General features: G+C 46.1%; 1 protein-coding gene across 35 annotated transcripts in view; it reads left to right on the forward strand.

The window, feature by feature from the left end:
- Nucleotides 1-18,375, forward strand: part of LOC123512468 (CUGBP Elav-like family member 4) — a 754,341-nt gene that overhangs the window by 644,565 nt on the left and 91,401 nt on the right. For 25 of the 35 annotated variants that reach the window (XM_045268904.1, XM_045268911.1, XM_045268918.1 and 22 more), the window contains one exon: nucleotides 8,861-8,989. The exons of 9 other annotated variants lie outside the window; for them this stretch is intronic. In XM_045268904.1, the coding sequence (XP_045124839.1) occupies nucleotides 8,861-8,989 (129 nt within the window). Of the gene's footprint in view, nucleotides 1-5,991; nucleotides 6,011-8,860; nucleotides 8,990-18,375 lie in introns of those variants that run through there. One more of the 35 variants, XM_045268929.1, reaches the window with a different exon arrangement.

Below are 18,375 nucleotides of genomic sequence, written 5' to 3' on the forward strand. Positions count from 1 at the left end.
CCCCTACACACACTGTCCTTCTTTCCTGCTCTTCATTACTTCCATTTTGCTGTGGTTTCTCACTCCGAGGAGGGGAAAAATGGCTGGTGCTCTCTCTCTCTCTCTCTCTCTCTCTCTCTCTCTCTCTCTCTCTCTCTCTCTCTCTCTCTCTCGGGTGAAAGTTATTACCATTTCTTTGAGTCTCTGTTCGTCTCTCTCTCTCAACTCCGGTTTGCTGTTGTTGTTGTTTTTGATGTGTGTGTGTGTGTGTGTGTGTGTGTGTGTGGTGCATATGCATATTCTCTCTCTCTCTCTCTCTCTCTCTCTCTCTCTCTCTCTCTCTCTCTCTCTCTCTCTCTCTCTCTCTCTCTCTCTCTCTCTCTCTCTCTCTCTCTCTCTCTCTCTCTCTCTCTCTCTCTCTCTCTCTCTCTCTCTCTCTCTCTCTCTCTGCCTCACATTCTCACATCGGTTAGTGTATCTTTAATATCACAGCCGCGGCGAGCACCTGTACATAAGCTGACTCCTGCACATCACTACCATATTCTCCCTCCCTCTCGCCTCTCCCCGACACGCTATACACCATTTCCTCCCTTACTCTGCCTACCAATGCTCTGTAACTTTTAACTTAGCTTCACGACAGCGTTTACTCCTATTTATTTAACCTTTCCAGTACCATGATGCGTTTCCTTATTTATTCTGCTTACTATTTGGTGATTCTATACAGCTTCAGGAACTTATGTGGGGATTAGAATAGTGAAGACTCTGACTATTGATCTTTTAACTTTCATAGATCATTCCAAATGTGAATAAAATCGTCTAATCATTCCCTAAAACACATGGTAAAAATGTGTTACAGTACTGAAAGGGTTATAGTGGTTTATCAAGTGTGTTTCATCTATTTCACTATGTTTTTCTATGTATGATTAGTACAGTACCATGTTTTTTTTTTTGTTCTTTATCTACTGTTCCATTAAGTGTAGTCTTCTATCTCTGTTACTTTATTACCATTATTGATAGAGCTTTTATTTTCTCTAACTTCAGCAATGCGCTCTAACTTTCCTTCACTTTACTCTACTCTACTCTACTCCACTCCACTCTACTCTACTCTACTCTACTTTACTCTTACTTTTTTCCTGTGCCTTACACTCACCACCACTTCTAACATTACTATTTTTTCCCCTTTACTTTATCACTTCATGTTCAGTTTAAACCTCGCCTCACTTTGAAATATCCCTTAGGTACTCTTACAATACTATCACTTTCTTTACATTTTCATATTAATCTCACGTCTCAATTCACTCAACTATAAGCTTCAGTTAATCATGTATTATTATTTCCTATCCCTCCTCACTCCTTCACCAATGTTTTCATCTGAACTTCACAGGTATAATTCAATGCTCGTATTAAACATTTCAGCTTCTTATTTTTTATAATTTTCTACTGGCTGTACTAAAAAACAGTGTAAGACTTCCTTTGTTTTTGTTATTGTTGCATCAGTTTCTTAACCCTTTCAGTATTGGGCCACATATTTACCTTGATATTTGTGTACGATTAGACCGTTTAATTTACATTAGTAAGGGTCATTGTAGGTCAGAGGATTAATGGCCACAGTCTTCACTATTTTAATCCCCCACCTGAGTTTCTGAAGCTGTATAAAATCACCAAATAGTAAGGAGAATGAATATAGAGACACGTCATGGCACTGAAGGTGTTAAGCATTCTCCCTCATCAACAGAGAATCTATACATCACCAAGTAATAAGCAGAAGGAATATGGAAACGCGTCATGGCACTGAAGGTGTTAAGCATTCTCCATCATCAACAGAGAACACACATCTGAAGTCAATCAATCATATATGTAGTCTCTTAAAACCGATTTAAAGGGAGTATTCGTAGTCAGAAGCGACTAACACTGCGTTTACTAAAACTATTTCCTTTCCCTTCTTCGTCAAGTTCCACGATCTGTTGCGAGTGTCAGTTTTCAAGTTTCGTAATGAGACTGTCACTAGATCGGGGAGTTTAGTGTCAAAGGAAAATGCTTAATGAAATAGTAGTGGAGTGTAGCAGATTTCCCATTTCTGATAGCGAATGTACCCAGTTCTTAGTGAGTCTTGCGTTACGCCTCTTTATCCCTTGTGATTCCTTGCGTATTATATTCAATCACTCTTAATGTCTTTATCGTTTTCATCCCTTCGCTCTCACTCTGAAGCTCAATGTCGTATCCCACTTCACTCTAGAATACCCCTTAGGTACTCTTGTATTTTCATTTTCTTCTTGTTTTTTTTTTTGTGTCTCATATTATATCCTTCTTCACTCTTAAAATTTCCCTCACATACCCTTGCATTTTCATATTCCTTCTTGTGTTTTTGCTATCTCATACTTCATATATCCCGCTTCACTATAAAATTTCCCTCATATAACTTTGCATTTCCATATTCCTTCATTTTTTTTCTTTTTCTACTTTCTCATGCTACATAATATCCCACTTCACTCTTAAAATTCCCCTTAGATACTCCTGCATTTCCATTTTCTTTCTAGTTTTTTTTTTTTTTATGCTTCCTCATAATTCACCCACTAAATCTTCACCCTACACATCTACACCTCACCATACCGTACAGCACACCCTCTAGAATAGCTTGACTGTACTCCTGCATTACAGTATATTATCCCTGAACCACTCTACTCCTTTACTCACTGTTATATTCACTCTCAGTTTACTCAATAATCTTGACTCATGCACTACAGTTCCTCACCCACTACTCTGTCCTCCCATGCCTCGCCTCCCATGCCTAGCCTCCTACTCTGCCATGCCTACCCACTACTCTGTCCTCCCACGCCTCTCCTCATCTACTACTCTGTCCTCCCATGCCTCGCCTCACCCACTACTCTGTCCTCCCATGCCTAGCCTCACCCACTACTCTGTCCTCCCACGCCTCTCCTCATCACTACTCTGTCCTCCCATGCCTCGCCTCACCCATTACTCTGTCCTCCCACGCCTCCCTGTATTCTTCTTCTCCCCGACAAGCACGCTACCACGCTGCCTCCCGGACCTGTGCGCCTATGCATTTTTTGGTGAGAGAGAGCAGTGTTAGGACTCCACGTGGACCCCGTCAATATATTATGATCTGTTTGGGGACGGTGCTCTCTCTCTCTCTCTCTCTCTCTCTCTCTCTCTCTCTCTCTCTCTCTCTCTCTCTCTCTCTCTCTCTCTCTCTCTCTCTCTCTCTCTCTCTCTCTCTCTCTCTCTGGTTAGGTTAGGTTAGGTTGGTCATATATGTTGGGTTGTTTGTTTTCTATTGTTGTTGGGGTTTATTGTTATTATTATTGTTATTATTATTATTATTATTATTATTATTATTATTATTATTATTATTATTATTATTATTATTTTGTTTTGGGTATCTACTACATTTTTCTGGTATTTTGCAAACTATTTTTGTTGTCTAGGTGTAATTTACATTCTCTCTCTCTCTCTCTCTCTCTCTCTCTCTCTCTCTCTCTCTCTCTCTCTCTCTCTCTCTCTCTCTCTCTCTCTCTCTCTCTCTCTCTCTCTCTCTCTCTCTCTCTCTCACACACACACACACACACACACACACACACACACACACACACACACAGTTATGCGAATATAGTATATCTATTTTCCTGTATTGCTTCCTGTGACAATTTCCAGTTGACCATAATCTCTTCCTCTGGTGTTATTCCGCTGCAGTTTTGGCTGTTGGTGTGCTGTGGCGCCCCTCTCATGGTTCACCCAAGTGTCTCGGCGGCACGCCCTTGCAATCGTACGCGAGGGAGCTGTTCCTCTTCTTATTCTTCCCTTTGGTATGGAGACGACCATTCTTAAGTCCCGTATTCAGAAACGCTTTGCTCTCTCACCACCACTGTTTTCAAAGGCCACAGAGATGACAAGCCAGGTTCTCAAGAGTGTTTTCCCTCATTAATAATGTAGAAAGCTTGGTAATCTGTCAGTGGAAGCATAAAAACACGCTTAAAAACCCTTGTCACTTCATCTTGAGCCCTATGAAAGTTGTGGAGGTGTGTGCAGAAGTGTTTCCGAATATGGTCTTACGTATTGTGGTGTCGTGATGTGGTGTGGTGTGGTGTTGTCATGTGGTGTTGGTGGTGGTGGTGGTGAATTATGTGCTGCTGCTCCTGCTGCTCGTGTTGTGATGTGATGTGGTGTTGGTGGTGGTGGTTTTGTGATGTGTTTGGTGGTGGTGGTGTGTGTTCTTGTTTTCCCCCTTTTTTTTTTAACCATGTGCTGTGAATGGTGAGTGTTGTGGTGTTCTGTGGATTCACTCGTGGTGTGTGTCTTTCTTTATCCTGTATAGTGTTCCGTGGTGTTCGGCAGTGATGTTGTGACGTCCTATGGTGTAAGTGGTGGTGTCTTTTAAATATATATATATACCATGATTAGTGATTGTGTTCTGTGTGGTGTGATTTCTTAACAGTTTGTGTGTGTGTGTGTGTGTGTGTGTGTGTGTGTGCGTGTGTGTGTGTGTGCGTGTGTGTTGGTGTTCAGAGATGGTGCTAGTGGTGGTGCTGCTGTTGGTGGTGGTGCTGGTGTGATGTTGGCGTTGTTGCTGCAGCCTGTGATGTGGGTGCTGTCATTGTGCTGGGTGATGTTTGCAAGCCTCAGTGTTCAAAGGACGTACGTGACGCAGTGATTGGCTCCAGTAACAGCAAAACTCTGACTGGTAGGAGCATTTCGTCTGTCTCTGAGGATCTAGGCAGTTAATTTCCACCTCTAGCATCAAAATTATACCGTGTCTGTCAGTTTACCTTCCAGTCCACCTGTCAGACGTTGTTGAAGGAATCCTGACCTCTTGAGAACCGAAACTCGTGTTATTTAATCTACGTCTTTATATGGTTATGGTGCTTTATCTTATTTTGCTTTATGTTGCTCTCTCTCTCTCTCTCTCTCTCTCTCTCTCTCTCTCTCTCTCTCTCTCTCTCTCTCTCTCTCTCTCTCTCTCTCTCTCTCTCTCTCTCTCTCTTTCTTTCGAAATTTTGTGCATGGGAAAGTTACGCGATTCAAGATTTTGTTAGCGGCAGTTTTCTTGGAAATTTTGGAATTTTTTTTGCGAAGTTTTGCGCTTTTGTTGTTATTACGTATTAGTTCATCTCTATTGTTATTTTCATTTCTATTGTTGTTTCCTAATTTATTATTATTATTATTATTATTATTATTATTATTATTATTATTATTATTATTATTATTATTATTATTATTGTTATTATTATATTTGGTATTATTGTTATTATTATTATTATTATTATTATTATTATTATTATTATTATAATCATTTTTATTATAGCTATTATTGTTGTTATTATGACAGTATCCTTGATTTCTGTTTTGCCATTTTTAATAGTTTACAATATCCGAAATGAAAATCTCTCTCTCTCTCTCTCTCTCTCTCTCTCTCTCTCTCTCTCTCTCTCTCTCTCTCTCTCTCTCTCTCTCTCTCTCTCTCTCTCTCTCTCTCTCTCTCTCTCTCTCTCTCTCTCTCTCTCTCTCTCTCTCTCTCTCTCTCTCTCTCTCTCTCTCTCTCTCTCCCTGTCACAAACAACACGCACGCGCAAAGAGTCTGCCATTTATTTCAATTTATACTTTTAACAATTTTTAGAGTGTACATGATGCAAAGGTAATTATAAAATCGTACCCTGTCCCCCATATACGATTATTTTTATTTCAGAATATATTGCCTTTCTCCCCCTCCCCCCCTCCCTTTGTTAGCGACACAGCAGCCATGGAGACAGTGCCATGTGTAGCTGCTGTGCCAGTGCCTGTAGCCATGTGTCGGTGTCCTCATGACAGGTACCACCGAGTGCCCAGGTAAAGACTGTACCGTAGGTGTGAGAGTGTACCATAGAACAGCCCTGCCTCTGTAGCCAGTGAGTCAGGGTGAGGCAGAGCCAGTCAGAGCGGCACAGAGCCACAGAGGCACAGAACCCCCCACCCCCACCCCGCCGGTGAGTCACAGCACTGCAGGTCTCTGGGGTGGTAATAAAAAAGTCCTCGACAGGTAAATTTTCTGGGACCATTTTCCATTTGTGTGTCGCCTTGCATTCTCTTGTCTGTGGCTAAGCTTAATGTATCTACAATATCCCTGTTGTTTACTGAAGTATTCCACACATTTTAGAGAACAGTAGCTGTCTAGTAACATTACTAGGCCCGCTCAGCCGTCCACAAGGCCCGCCAGGCACGCCACCCCCCTCGAGACCGTCACCAGGCCGGCTGCCGCCTGCCTTGTGACGGCTCGAGCTGCCTGGTGGGGAGCTAATCAGTGTCCCTCAGAAGCCTCCGGGCAGGATGTGTGTTGTGTCAGTGTTAAGGTGACAATAATGAAGCTTGTGGACGGGCGGGCGAGGCTACCAATGCAACTCTGTGGCGTGGTGGTGTAGTTGAATCTTGACCTATCGATGTTGTATTCTCTCGTGATGTGACATGTTCACCAGACTGTATTCCAAGATTTAGAACCAAACACTCAGCACTAACAACCACAGCGGCCCTTCAGTGTGTCTGGCTGCTTGTAGAGTAACCTTGATGACGCGACAAAGCAGCAGCCTGTTGCCCTCGGCACTGTTGTCCCTCCTGCCTCACACAGCCTGAGCCTCCCGCAGCCGCCGTACCGGGCACTCCACACCACCGCCACCAACAACACCAACAACAACACTTAACAATAACAACAATCATCAACATTATGCACATAACACACCCAACTGAATATATATATATATATATATATATATATATATATATATATATATATATATATATATATATATATATATATATATATATATATATATATATATATATATATATATATATATGACTTGAAAAACAGGGCGTCTATAGCGTACACGGTACAGGAGAGAGATCACAAAGGACGGTTATCTTCATTATATCCACTTCACAACGTTTCGGGAAATTACATGAAGATGGGATATGTACTTTCCCGAAACGTTGTGAAGTGGATATAATGAAGATAACCGTCCTTTTGTGGGTCTTCTCTCTCCTGTACTATATATATATATATATATATATATATATATATATATATATATATATATATATATATATATATATATATATATACTGACACACACTTGCTCCCATGTTGAGAGTCAAGCAGAGGCGCGGATAGGGCGGGGCGCTACTCTCGCCCCGCCCCGCCCCGCCCCGCCTGGCCCCGCCCCAATCAGCCTGCATTCTCCACGCATCCCAGTCACTACCTCAGCACATCATTGCAGTAATTTGTTTATGCAAAACAATAACTAAAGCTTTGTTACAAATGAACACAGTAATGAGTAATTACGATGCTGTTGACAATAATGATAATGATGACAATAAATTATCACAGTTGTTGTTACTGGAGGTGTTACTGTAGCGGATGGGAGCCTCGGCCAGCAGGTCACCAGCAGGACACCATGGAGCGTGCTGGCGCGGCGCCCCACCACAGCCTGGCCGGAGAGGAGCACCAATGACTGAATAATTTGTCAACGGCCGCGGCTGTGATGAATTAAAGTCATTGCTGACTCACCTCGCCCTTCCCCCAGGGCAGGCTGGGGCGGAGCGCCCCGTGCTGTTCCCAGTCCCCGCGGTGACCCCGCTGCTGGCCACTGGGCCTCCTGGCGACCACCACGCTCTGTGGGGTCCCAACCGTTCCTTGTAACGCAGAATCGTAACAACAACAATGACAGTCATGATAACATAACTACATTATTAAAATTATGCATCCATTACTGACAATTAACTAACGAGGACTTGAATGCCAAGGTTGCGGCAGCTCTCTCTCTCTCTCTCTCTCTCTCTCTCTCTCTCTCTCTCTCTCTCTCTCTCTCTCTCTCTCTCTCTCTCTCTCTCTCTTTAGACTCTGGCTTTTTGTAGCCTATATATATATATATATATATATATATATATATATATATATATATATATATATATATATATATATATATATATATATATATATATATATATATACACACTTTGGCATGTTCACACACACACACACACACACACACACACACACACACACACACACACACAAATATTGAGGCGTAGTAGAAGTGTCCCGCGGCTGCTTGGGACTCCCCCTCCCCAAGGCTCACCCCCTCCCGGCCCCCACCCATTTTTGTGGCACCCTCACCCTCCCACGTGTTCACTCCGTTCACTCCCAAACTTACGCCCCACGTTTTTTTGTTCTGGACGTGATTGGCATTTTATATTTTGACTCTTCTTTTTACCCTGAAGAGTTGTTGCTGTTCCTCCACGGAGCTCATTTTTGTCCAAACCTCATGTTTTTGTTTTTATCTTTTCACTGTTTTGGATCATAGATGTGATTTTTCTGAACTTGGAATACAGACGTTTTATCCTCGCAGTCTGACCTCCGCATTCACACAGATTACCCAAGAAATTTGCTAAAAAAAAAAAAAAAAAAAAAAAAAACAGGAAGTTGTAAGAAATTTTTCTCACTAGCTTTGAGTCAGTCATGTCTTTCTGTGTGAATCTCGTGTGTCGCCCCAACACTCAAAAAGAGCTGCTATATCCTCTTCTCCGCGTCACTACCACCACGTTACAGAAATTTGGTAATTTGATGTAGTTTTAACTGATTATGAAATCGATTTTCAAGGAACCTGAGTCTAGAATAGCGGCGCGACGTCCTGGTGACGAGTGCAACACTTGAAGGTGCTGACGAGGGCGGTCATGCGGCCGATGGTTCCCTCTCATCCAGTAATTGTGTTCACTTTCCTAACATAGACCAACCTCGAGCTGGAGCCGGACAGGCAAAACAATAAATATAATACATAACATGCAATGCCACAGCGCCTGAAGAAGGACTACAACAGAGTTCCTCTCGTCATTTCAGAGGACAGGAAACTGTTCGTGGGCATGCTAAGTAAACAACAGACAGAAGAGGATGTACGGCAGCTCTTCCAACCCTACGGGAACATTGAGGAATGCACCATACTGAGGGGGCCGGATGGCGCCAGTAAAGGTAGGAAGCAGCACGATCAACCAGCATAAAAAAAAAAAGACGGAACAGAGGAGGAGAAGGAGAGTTGACGCCAGCTGGCAGGATGGCCATGCAGGAGGGCTGGAGGAGGGAGGCAGCGGGGAAGGGACAGCAACAGTGAGGAAAGACTCAGTCAATGGGGATTGAGAGCCAACATGAGGCCGTCCTGAACACTGCCTGCCGGAGGACGGCGGCACACTGACGGGTGGGACAGAGGCTGAGACAAGCCCAGGAGGACGAGGGAGGAAGTCAGATGGGAGACGAGCCGCCCGTAACCCGAGGCCGCACTCTTCATGTCTGCTTTGCATGCTATCCTAGTCGACCCTTGCTTGTTGACCCACACTGTCGCTGGTCCCTGCCGGGTCCCCCTGGCCCACGCCACCCCACCGCCACCTGCCAAGTGGAGTGTGTACTACAGTTGTTCTTGTCTGTACTATGAGCATGTCCAAAGGTCAACATTTATGTCCCTGTATTTACATAGATTTTGAGTGTTTTCAGGAGTATTAGAGGACCACCGGAGGCGCCACCAAGTGTCTGCATTCCACAAGTTTGTTATTGTTACTATAAGTCTTAGCATTTCTCCATTGCCTCTGTAGCAGTATTATGTACAAAAACACACGTATGTCTTGTGTTCTAACTTCATACAAGGAATTCCTGGGTGAGGTGTTATGTCAGTGTCACTCACATTTAGTTTGAAGGCATTAGGGTATTTAGCCTCATCAAGAGCTGGACACGAGACACTGCATCCCTTCCCGGGGATCTTTAAGTCTCGAGTCATGTCACTGCGGCAGGACAGAACAAGCTTGACTTGGCTTCCATCTTGCCACGGTGACGGCGGCGGCGGCGAGGTGTGTGGCTTGGAAAGGTGACGAACAGTCCGGGATGAACTTTTGAGTGGCCTTCATTATTATTTCACCGAACTTTTACCTTTGAAGCTGCGCGTGTATACTGGGATGAGTGAAGATGGGATGAGCTAGAGACAAGTGGGGCTCCCGTTACGTATTCTAATTTCCACACCTCTTTTTTAGAACCTTATGTAATGATATGTTAGGATCATTACGCCAGAATGAACAAATACGTAGATAGTGAAATTTCAATACATGACCTCTGAAGTTTTGTTGAAGTGGAAGATACGGGCAGCTGTCAGGAGTGAGTGGAGATGATTGTGAATTTGCTCTGCAGTGAAAGTTACACTACAGTTTTGTGGACCTAGAATAGACAGGCAGATGAGAGCAGTGACTGGAGATGGCTAGAGAAGACATTTTATCCGCACTGGAGTCGTAGAGAGTCAAGTATTGTTAGCAAGTATTGAACAGAATAGAACTGACGACACAATGTAGCTGATGCGAGTGAGGGAGTCATGTGAGTGAAGAAGGTTTGAAAAGAGGTTAGCTCGCAATGAAATCGCAGAGCTTTTAGTTTCCTTAGCAGCAAATAGACGAATAGAGGACAGAAACTAACGGATTAGGTAAAGTAGGTTCGTTTTATAAGGGAATCATACAGACTTACCATAATGGCGTTTTGAAACGACCTAAAGTATTGATTGCCTTGAAACGAACGAGTGCGCTTGACATCCAAAACTAACATGAAGCGTCAGTCATCACAATCGCTTCTAAGAACTTGCCTGTGTGTGTGTGTGTGTGTGTGTGTGTGTGTGTGTGTGTGTGTGTGTGTGTGTGTGTGTGTGTGTGTCGCCATGTCTTGTAGCATCAATATCTGGTTATTCTTAGTTTTCGTCCTGGCGCTAAATATGAATCAGACAATCAGTCACCCTTGCCCACTGGTACCTTGCATTTCTCATTTCACTAATAAGAGAATAAATCCCGGTATTCTTATAAACGCCAGACTCACATCATTTATACGAAAACCTCAACCGTACACTGACTGCCCTCAGGTGGCACAAGGAACCATAGTAAAATCCGACAGTGAGTCCCTTATAGCGATGTCATTTGTCCTAATATGATACATGAATTCAGTGATATACGTTAGACTCGAAATTATGAGAAGTAAATGTGTGATAGGTAGATATCTGTATCAGATGCAGCAGGCGGGTCACAACAGCTGCCCACTCTACAAGGACATGCATCACCAGTCACTGCTAAGACTCGAAATAGTAAAAAGTAAACATATAGTCACCGTACATGCAGCAGGCGGGTCACAACAGCTGGCCACTCAACAAGGACATGCACCGCCGCTCACGGCCTCATTAATGCACCATTGGGAGGCGACTAATGATCATCACGCTGAGCCAGAGCTGAAGGTCACAGTGATCGCCAGTGATGGGAGTTTTAAGTATGGAGGGACTCGTAGAATGGTTGAGTTGTGTTGATTGGTTGTTACGCACTCCCTTAAACGTGATTCCCACAGGACGTGAATCACCATGAACGTGACTTCCCTTCAGAGCCTTTACGCTTAAAAGCGACTCCCGATGAGCGCCACTCAGCTTAAACATGATTCTCTTTAAAGTACCTCTAGAATTCATCCCTGTTGAACGTGACACAGCGTGGATGCAACTCCCGTGACCGTGACTTCTGATGATCGTGACTCATAAATTGCCCTTTAATGCTTCTTTCCTGAACGTTGCTCCACCTATTCGTGACTCCCTGTGAATGGGTCGCCCTTTAGACACAGACTGCCCAGAACGCAGCTCCCCTTGAGGACTCATCCCCTGATCCCCATCCTCCCCTATACTGAGCGCCTCATCTTTCCCCTCGAGAGCTGGCTGTGCTTCTCCCTCAGTCAGCGGAGAGGAAGTTAGGTAATATTTTCACCGCCGCCCCGTCACCGCCGCGTGGCCTCGACAAGTACCCACGGCTCCGTCACGTACACATGTACAAGCAGAGCCTAAGCCTTCCCTTATACAAGACCGCCGTTCCTTAGGTCCTTTTTTTATTGAAGATTAAAGTGTGCATTATTTATCAGGAGTAGTGGTCGAGAAGGTTGTGATGAATAATGCGGTGCCGCCCGTTGTCAAGCCAGCGTGGCCTCGGCGTGGTGCAGCATCCGACGGGCCTCCCAACACCGCCCCTACCCTCCCCCCACTTGTACTGAGCTGTGCTGCGCCTCAGCCAGCCCACCCCTTGATGCCATCCCACCAGTCCACTCCGGCCCACTAATCCCAGCTAGACCACTTTCCTCGGTACTGATCCACTTACTCACCGGTCCTGCCGTCCCGGCCGGCCAGTGCTCACGACTCTTTGGTTGCGGGAGTTCTATGACCCAGTTCGTCCCCCGCGCGTCTCGACCCAGCGAGACGGTTCCAAAGTTTTGATTGTGAAATTAAATTTGTTTTTAGCCTAACCTAAGGGAATCGAAACGGCTTTGGCATGAGTTTTGAGCGTTGAGCAAAATGTTACAGGTGAAGACTCCTGAGGGTCGTGGGGGACGCGAGGCTTCTGGCGAGGGACTGCCGGCGGGCACTGGAGGCTGAGGCGTCGACCCCAGGAGGGAGGCGTGACGTGTCTGGGCGCAGCTTTCAGTAAACAAAGCACTCATCACTTAGACGCCATCGAGCGTGGAAAACGTGAAAATCAGGGACATGCGATAATTTCTTGCAGTTCTGCCTCCCGGGACGCCGCGTCGTGTGCCTCCAGCAGTCTCCACCGCCCAGAGAAGTACTTTATAGCATAAAAGTGCAAAATTTGAGCGTTTGGTTTACACGCGTGCTTATGACAATACATTAATCACCGAGCTAATTCCACCAGATACTGCAAAAAGTAGGAAAACAGTGGTAAACAATGTGACAGAGTGGATGGCAGCTTGGATGAATTCAATTATCCGGCGGCCAGGACAGGTCCGCCCACCGGCCATCCGTCAGGGTGATTCATGGCCCCGCCGACCACAGTCCGCCCGCCCGCCCACTCGCCCGCCCACCCCCTCACGACCCCGCCGCCTCGGGTAAATAGTGTGACGGAGCACCAAGTGTGTCCTCTGCTCCAGGCCGCGACGTGGAAATGGGAGCAGGCGGCGAGGCAGGCGAGGCAGGCGAGGTAGGCGAGGCAGGGAAGGCTGGTGGTGGTGAAGGAGTGGTGAGGAGTGAGTGATGAGGCTGGTGGTGACGGTGAGGAGTGAGTGGTGAGGACGAGGCTGGCAGTGATGGTGAGGAGTGAGGCTGGTAGTAATAGTGAAGGGGGAGACTGGCAAAAATAGGGAAGAGTGAAGCTTGGAATGATGAGGAGTGAGGGTAGCAGTCGCAGTGATGGTGAAAAGTTAGGCTGACGGTGGTAGTGAGGGGGTGAAACTGGAATGATGGTGAGGAGTGCTTCTGGTAGTGATAGTGTGGAGTGGAACTAGCGAGAGTAACGAGGCTGGAGTCAATAGTGAGAAGTCAAAACATGAAGTGACAAGGATGGTGGATGATGGTGAAGAGTGAAGCTGTCTGGTAGTGAGGGATAGCAATAGTGAAGTAAATAGTGACGGTGAAATGGATGACGAAAACTTCAACACTACCAGGAGAGAAAAAGAGCAACAGAAGTAACAAAACAACAACAAAAAAAACTGTGAAGTACGCACTCTACAGGTGGCGAGAAGCAGCAATGTACGGAAAGCTGTGCGTGCGTGTGCGTGTGCGTGTGCGTGTGCGTGTGTGTATGTGTGTGTGAGAGTGAGCGTGTGTGTAAGGTGGTGGAGTGAGTGAGGGAGAAGGGAAGGACGGCGGAGTGTGAGGCGGCACCTTTAACACTCCGTAGCACCGCCGCCCACTCGCCACTTGCAAATGTCGCTCTAACCAGCCTGTTGACTCACCGCCTCACTCACTCACTGCTTGCTGGACTCTGATTGAGCTGAAGTGTTTATGAGTCCACCCTTCCACCGCAACCCCAACCACTCACTTCCTTCCACCACCACCACCTCAGTGTCCCTCAAAAGTTCTATTCCAGTTCTCTCCCTCTTGATGGCCTTGGGAAAGTGAGGTGATGCGTGTCATGGAGGTGACTGGACGAGCAAAGACCCTCATGCTCTTGTTTTATGAAGGTGATTTGTCTAGACGAGATGATGAGTGCAGTGTGGCATCAGATTCATGGCGCATCTCAGGATATTTTTTTACATTCTCGACGTATAAACTGATCAAGGTAAACTTCCTACTTTCAAGCGCGTTATGTAAAGCGGCCACTTCGCGTCTTGGTATACGAGCATTACACTGGAGGAGGCGTGAGTTATGCTGCTGCTGGAAATCTCGCTCTTAAGTATCGATCACGTCAGACACACGCGGCTGAGGCAACATTACCCCCGCGGTGTCAGTCACGGCGGTAGGCAGTATTCCCCCTTAAAAACCTGGGGAACCGGGAAACAAGTGGCGGGGAAGCTGCAGGTCGGCGAGATGAGCCACAACAGAGAGAGTGGAAGGGAGAACTTACATGGAGAACTGGAGAGAGGAACAAAGCAAAGCGCCACAAGCCTAAAGACGTATTAATCTTCTCCTGATGGGCCTTCTCCAATCACCCTCCAGAGGCCTCAAACAGCACCCAGAAGAGCGCGCGACCCGGCCTGATGAAGCCCCTAAATGCATGGGCGAGGAAGGCCATAGTGCACCTAAAGGGGATGGGCCTTAAGGCTGAGTTGTGGCGCTGGGAGGTTGATGGAGTGGGCCTTACGGGAGAGAGAGGGACAGGTGAGATTTTCCCTTCCCTGCCTGGTGGTGGTGGTGGTGGAGCGTCAGCCAGTCGTACCGTAGCGTGTCGTATTGAGGTCGTACATGTACAGGTTGCCCCGCACACACCACCACCATTGACTTGTACACGGCCACACTCACCACCACACCGCCACTACTGCCGCCCCTTCCCCTCCCCGTCCCCCCAGATCCCCAAGGCCACTCGCCACCCCCATCATCCCAAACACCGACAGATTGCCTGCGAATGTTCGTGTTTTTTGCTCACTCGTGTTAACGCAAAAATATTAACCTGCAGTATATTCGTGCTCGGATACGCGCGGCTCCAATTCCTTGATTAAATCCTGGACGGTCAAGCCACTGAGGCCGCGGATGGCTGGCTGGATGGGAGTTCGGATACGGTTACGGGACTCGGATGTGGATGTGGGTTCGGATGAGTGGGTGTAAGCAGACTTGGCAACCCCGAACAGCCTGCATCAACGATCTATTACCGTGATGGCGAACACTTCAGGCGATTACAGTTTTCAATGCTTTACTCATCAGCATTATGGGTGACATTGCACAGCTTAGGATAATTCAGCTCACCCCAATACCCTTCCCCTTCCCCTGCTACCCTTCCTTCCTTCCTTCCTTCCCCCTGCCGCCCCTGCTTCTCTCCGGCAGGTCCTCCATCTTATTGGGACATTCTCAGTCCGGATGATTACCTCGCCGTCCATGTTCACCTTTTTATGAGGGAAAACTTTGACGCTAAGGAAGTTTATTGCGCGCAGCCTCCGCTCCACTTTATCCTTATAGATTTTATCATCTCAACGAAACGCGCCTTTGTTTTATCGTTTGCATTTATTTATTCAGCGACTTAGGTGTGTTTATTGGTAGGGACTCCAGTTTATTCATTAGTTTAAGTGAGTTTTTTTTCGGAGTTAAGGATACGAGGGTGCAATTTAAGGGGCGTTTGAGAAATGAGGCTCCGTATGGCAGCTAAATAGCTCTTAGGAGACCAGAAGTATAGGAAAGCCGTCATAAATTAAGTTTTGTCTCCCTTGAACATGATTAGGTGCTGGCAGTTTAGTGGTGGTAGTAGTAGTAGTAGTAGCAGTAGTAGTAGTAGTGATGGCGGCATTTGTTGTTCTTGTAATGTTAGTTTTCTCTTCATTTCGTTTTCTTTCTGGTTTATTTTCTTTGTGGGTGTCTTGCAATATTTGCTTGTTGCGTTTTGTCTTTTCTGGGACGACATATTTTTCTTCTTTCTCCTCAAAGTTTATAATCACCGATGAGTGTTGGAAAGGAGGATGTCACACACACACACACACACACACACACACACACACACACACACACACACACACACACACACACACACACACACACACACACACACACACACACACACACACACACACACACACACACACACACACACTGCAGATAGAAAAGAGGAAAGCCTCGAAGTTTTTACTAAAGTCAAACACAGTGTAGTGAACTCTTTCCTGAAATCACCCGCTGAGCCTCTCGGCAGCGGTCCTCTGAGGCATGTTGCCCTCGCCTCCTCTCCCTCCCCTCCTCCTCATCCCTCTCTCCCCTCATCCCCTCAACCTCCCTCGACCGCCTCCCCCATGCCACCGGGAGCTTGCCGTCTTCCTGGGTTGGTAAAGTAACACTGCCTATACTCTGCCTGTTGACTCTGTTGTCATAAAGGTTCCTTGTAGAATTCTGTGCACTTGTCTGCTGGTTCTCACGCTGCACTCAGGAGTTTGCTTCATAGGAGTCAATACTATTTTCTCTCACTGACTACATACGTATTGTTTTTTGCCCTCGTCCGTGTTATACAGTTCCTTGCATATGTTAAAAAGACAATGCAGCAAAGTCCATTCAGAATGCCACTACCCACACATGCATGCAGCAGCGCCTCATGCTTTCTCCTGACAGAAGCTGTGGTGACTCAGCTGTAATACACTCACGAAAGAAGCAATTCTGATAATAGTGACGCGCCGTGTTTCTGCTCCACTTGATGAATGTTGTGGTGTGTGGGAGGCAGCGCTGCTCGCCCCTCACCACGCTGCCTTCCCTCCCTCGTGCTGCAAGGCTAAGGGCGAGGAGGCCTGATGTGTGGTGTGGCGTGTGGCGGGATGTGCTGAGGCTCCCGCGGCGGCGTGCGATTATTTGCAAGGTTTATGGCAGTGTTGAGGCAGTCAGGTGACGATTACTTGAATCCTTTATGTAAATGTCTTGTGTGTGATTCATCAGAGCCATTACCTCGCCGTGCCCGTCGCAGCAAGTCCTGTGTCAGCCGCAGCAAAACAGAACAAAAAAAGTAAATAATCCACAAAAGCAGTTACCCAAAACAAATGTTTGGAAAACTCATTTCCGATAATTGCATAGGAAAATCTTGACAAGGTTTGCGTTGCCCTAATTTGGACATTACTGCCTCGGAATTATAGTAATATATTATCTAAATTTTGTCCTTGACGTTAACGGTCTTCTAACCTACGAGTATGACTGCTTCTTGAAAATGGCGAGGTTTATGGAGTGCAGTTCCGGCGGGAGGCGAGGCAGGCCATCCCCGCCCTACCTTCCTGCCAGCCAGCTTGCCTGCCGGTCTGCCCTGCGCCGCGCCTCCCTCAATTGCGGGGCTCCCCACCAACCTAATTATAAAAGGCGAAACGGAAAGCTTTATTTTTCTCTTTTGTGTCTCCATCTGGGGCGGTACTGGCCGGGCCGCCGTAAAGGGACAGTTAATTACTTGTCTCTCAGTTAATGACTCGCTTTACATGGCTCGCACCTCCATAACACACTTACACCATCGCCCAGATACGCATCCTCGCGGCCCCACTGCTATTAAAGCTAGATTTATAAGTACGTGCGTCTGGTGCTGCTAAATGAATGCCTGGACACCCAAGAAAGTACCAAGACGGCCAGTGAACCCGCAAACGTACCCAAGGCTGACTAGGACTCGACCAGGGGAACTCGTGTTAAGCAGAGCGTAGACTGAGTGAAACAAGAGAAACAAGAATTAGGGATCACGAAATCACATCCCTCGCCTAAAACTCGATCTTGGCCATTCACATTTAAGGAAGAAGGTGCAGATCCAGTTTTTCGAGTCATTCCAATATACTCCAAAACTAGTTAAATGAACACAAGAACGATTAGGAGTCGAGAAATCACTTGCCTTCCCTGAAACGCGAATTAAGGTGTTCAGTTCCAATGAAGATGAAACAAAACGAGGAAAAAGAAAACTCAGATTCAGTGTTTTGAGTCGTCCTGTCACACTGTGGGAGAAATTAAGTGAACATCAGACACAAAATGAGTTAGAGGTCAAGAAATCACCTTCCCTCATATGAAACTCAACTCAGACCACGTACTGTTCCAATGGAGGTTGAAAGTACGACGAAAATTACAATATCTGATTTCTTGAGTGCTTCCGTTACACTCTGGGAGAAACTTAACGAGAGTAAACATGTACAGTGGGGGGGGCGATAAGAGGTCAAAAAATTAATCTGTTCACTGAAACTCGAACATGAACAGGCAGTATGCAGTTTCTCGAGTCATTCCGTCACTCTGGGAGAAATTGAATAAGAGTGAACGTGCACACTGGAGGATAAGAAAATAAGAAATGAAATAGATTAATCTTCCCGCCACTAAAACTCGAATTAGAACATAAACAGCTCCAATGGAAGTGAAGAGTATAGGAGGAAAGCAGGCAGTATCCAATTCTTCGTGTCATTCCGTCATACTTTGGGAGAAATTAAGCCAAAGTACACATCCA

Source organism: Portunus trituberculatus, chromosome 33 (genome assembly GCF_017591435.1).
Source record: "Portunus trituberculatus isolate SZX2019 chromosome 33, ASM1759143v1, whole genome shotgun sequence".
In the NCBI taxonomy this organism is placed as follows: Eukaryota; Metazoa; Arthropoda; class Malacostraca; order Decapoda; family Portunidae; genus Portunus; species Portunus trituberculatus.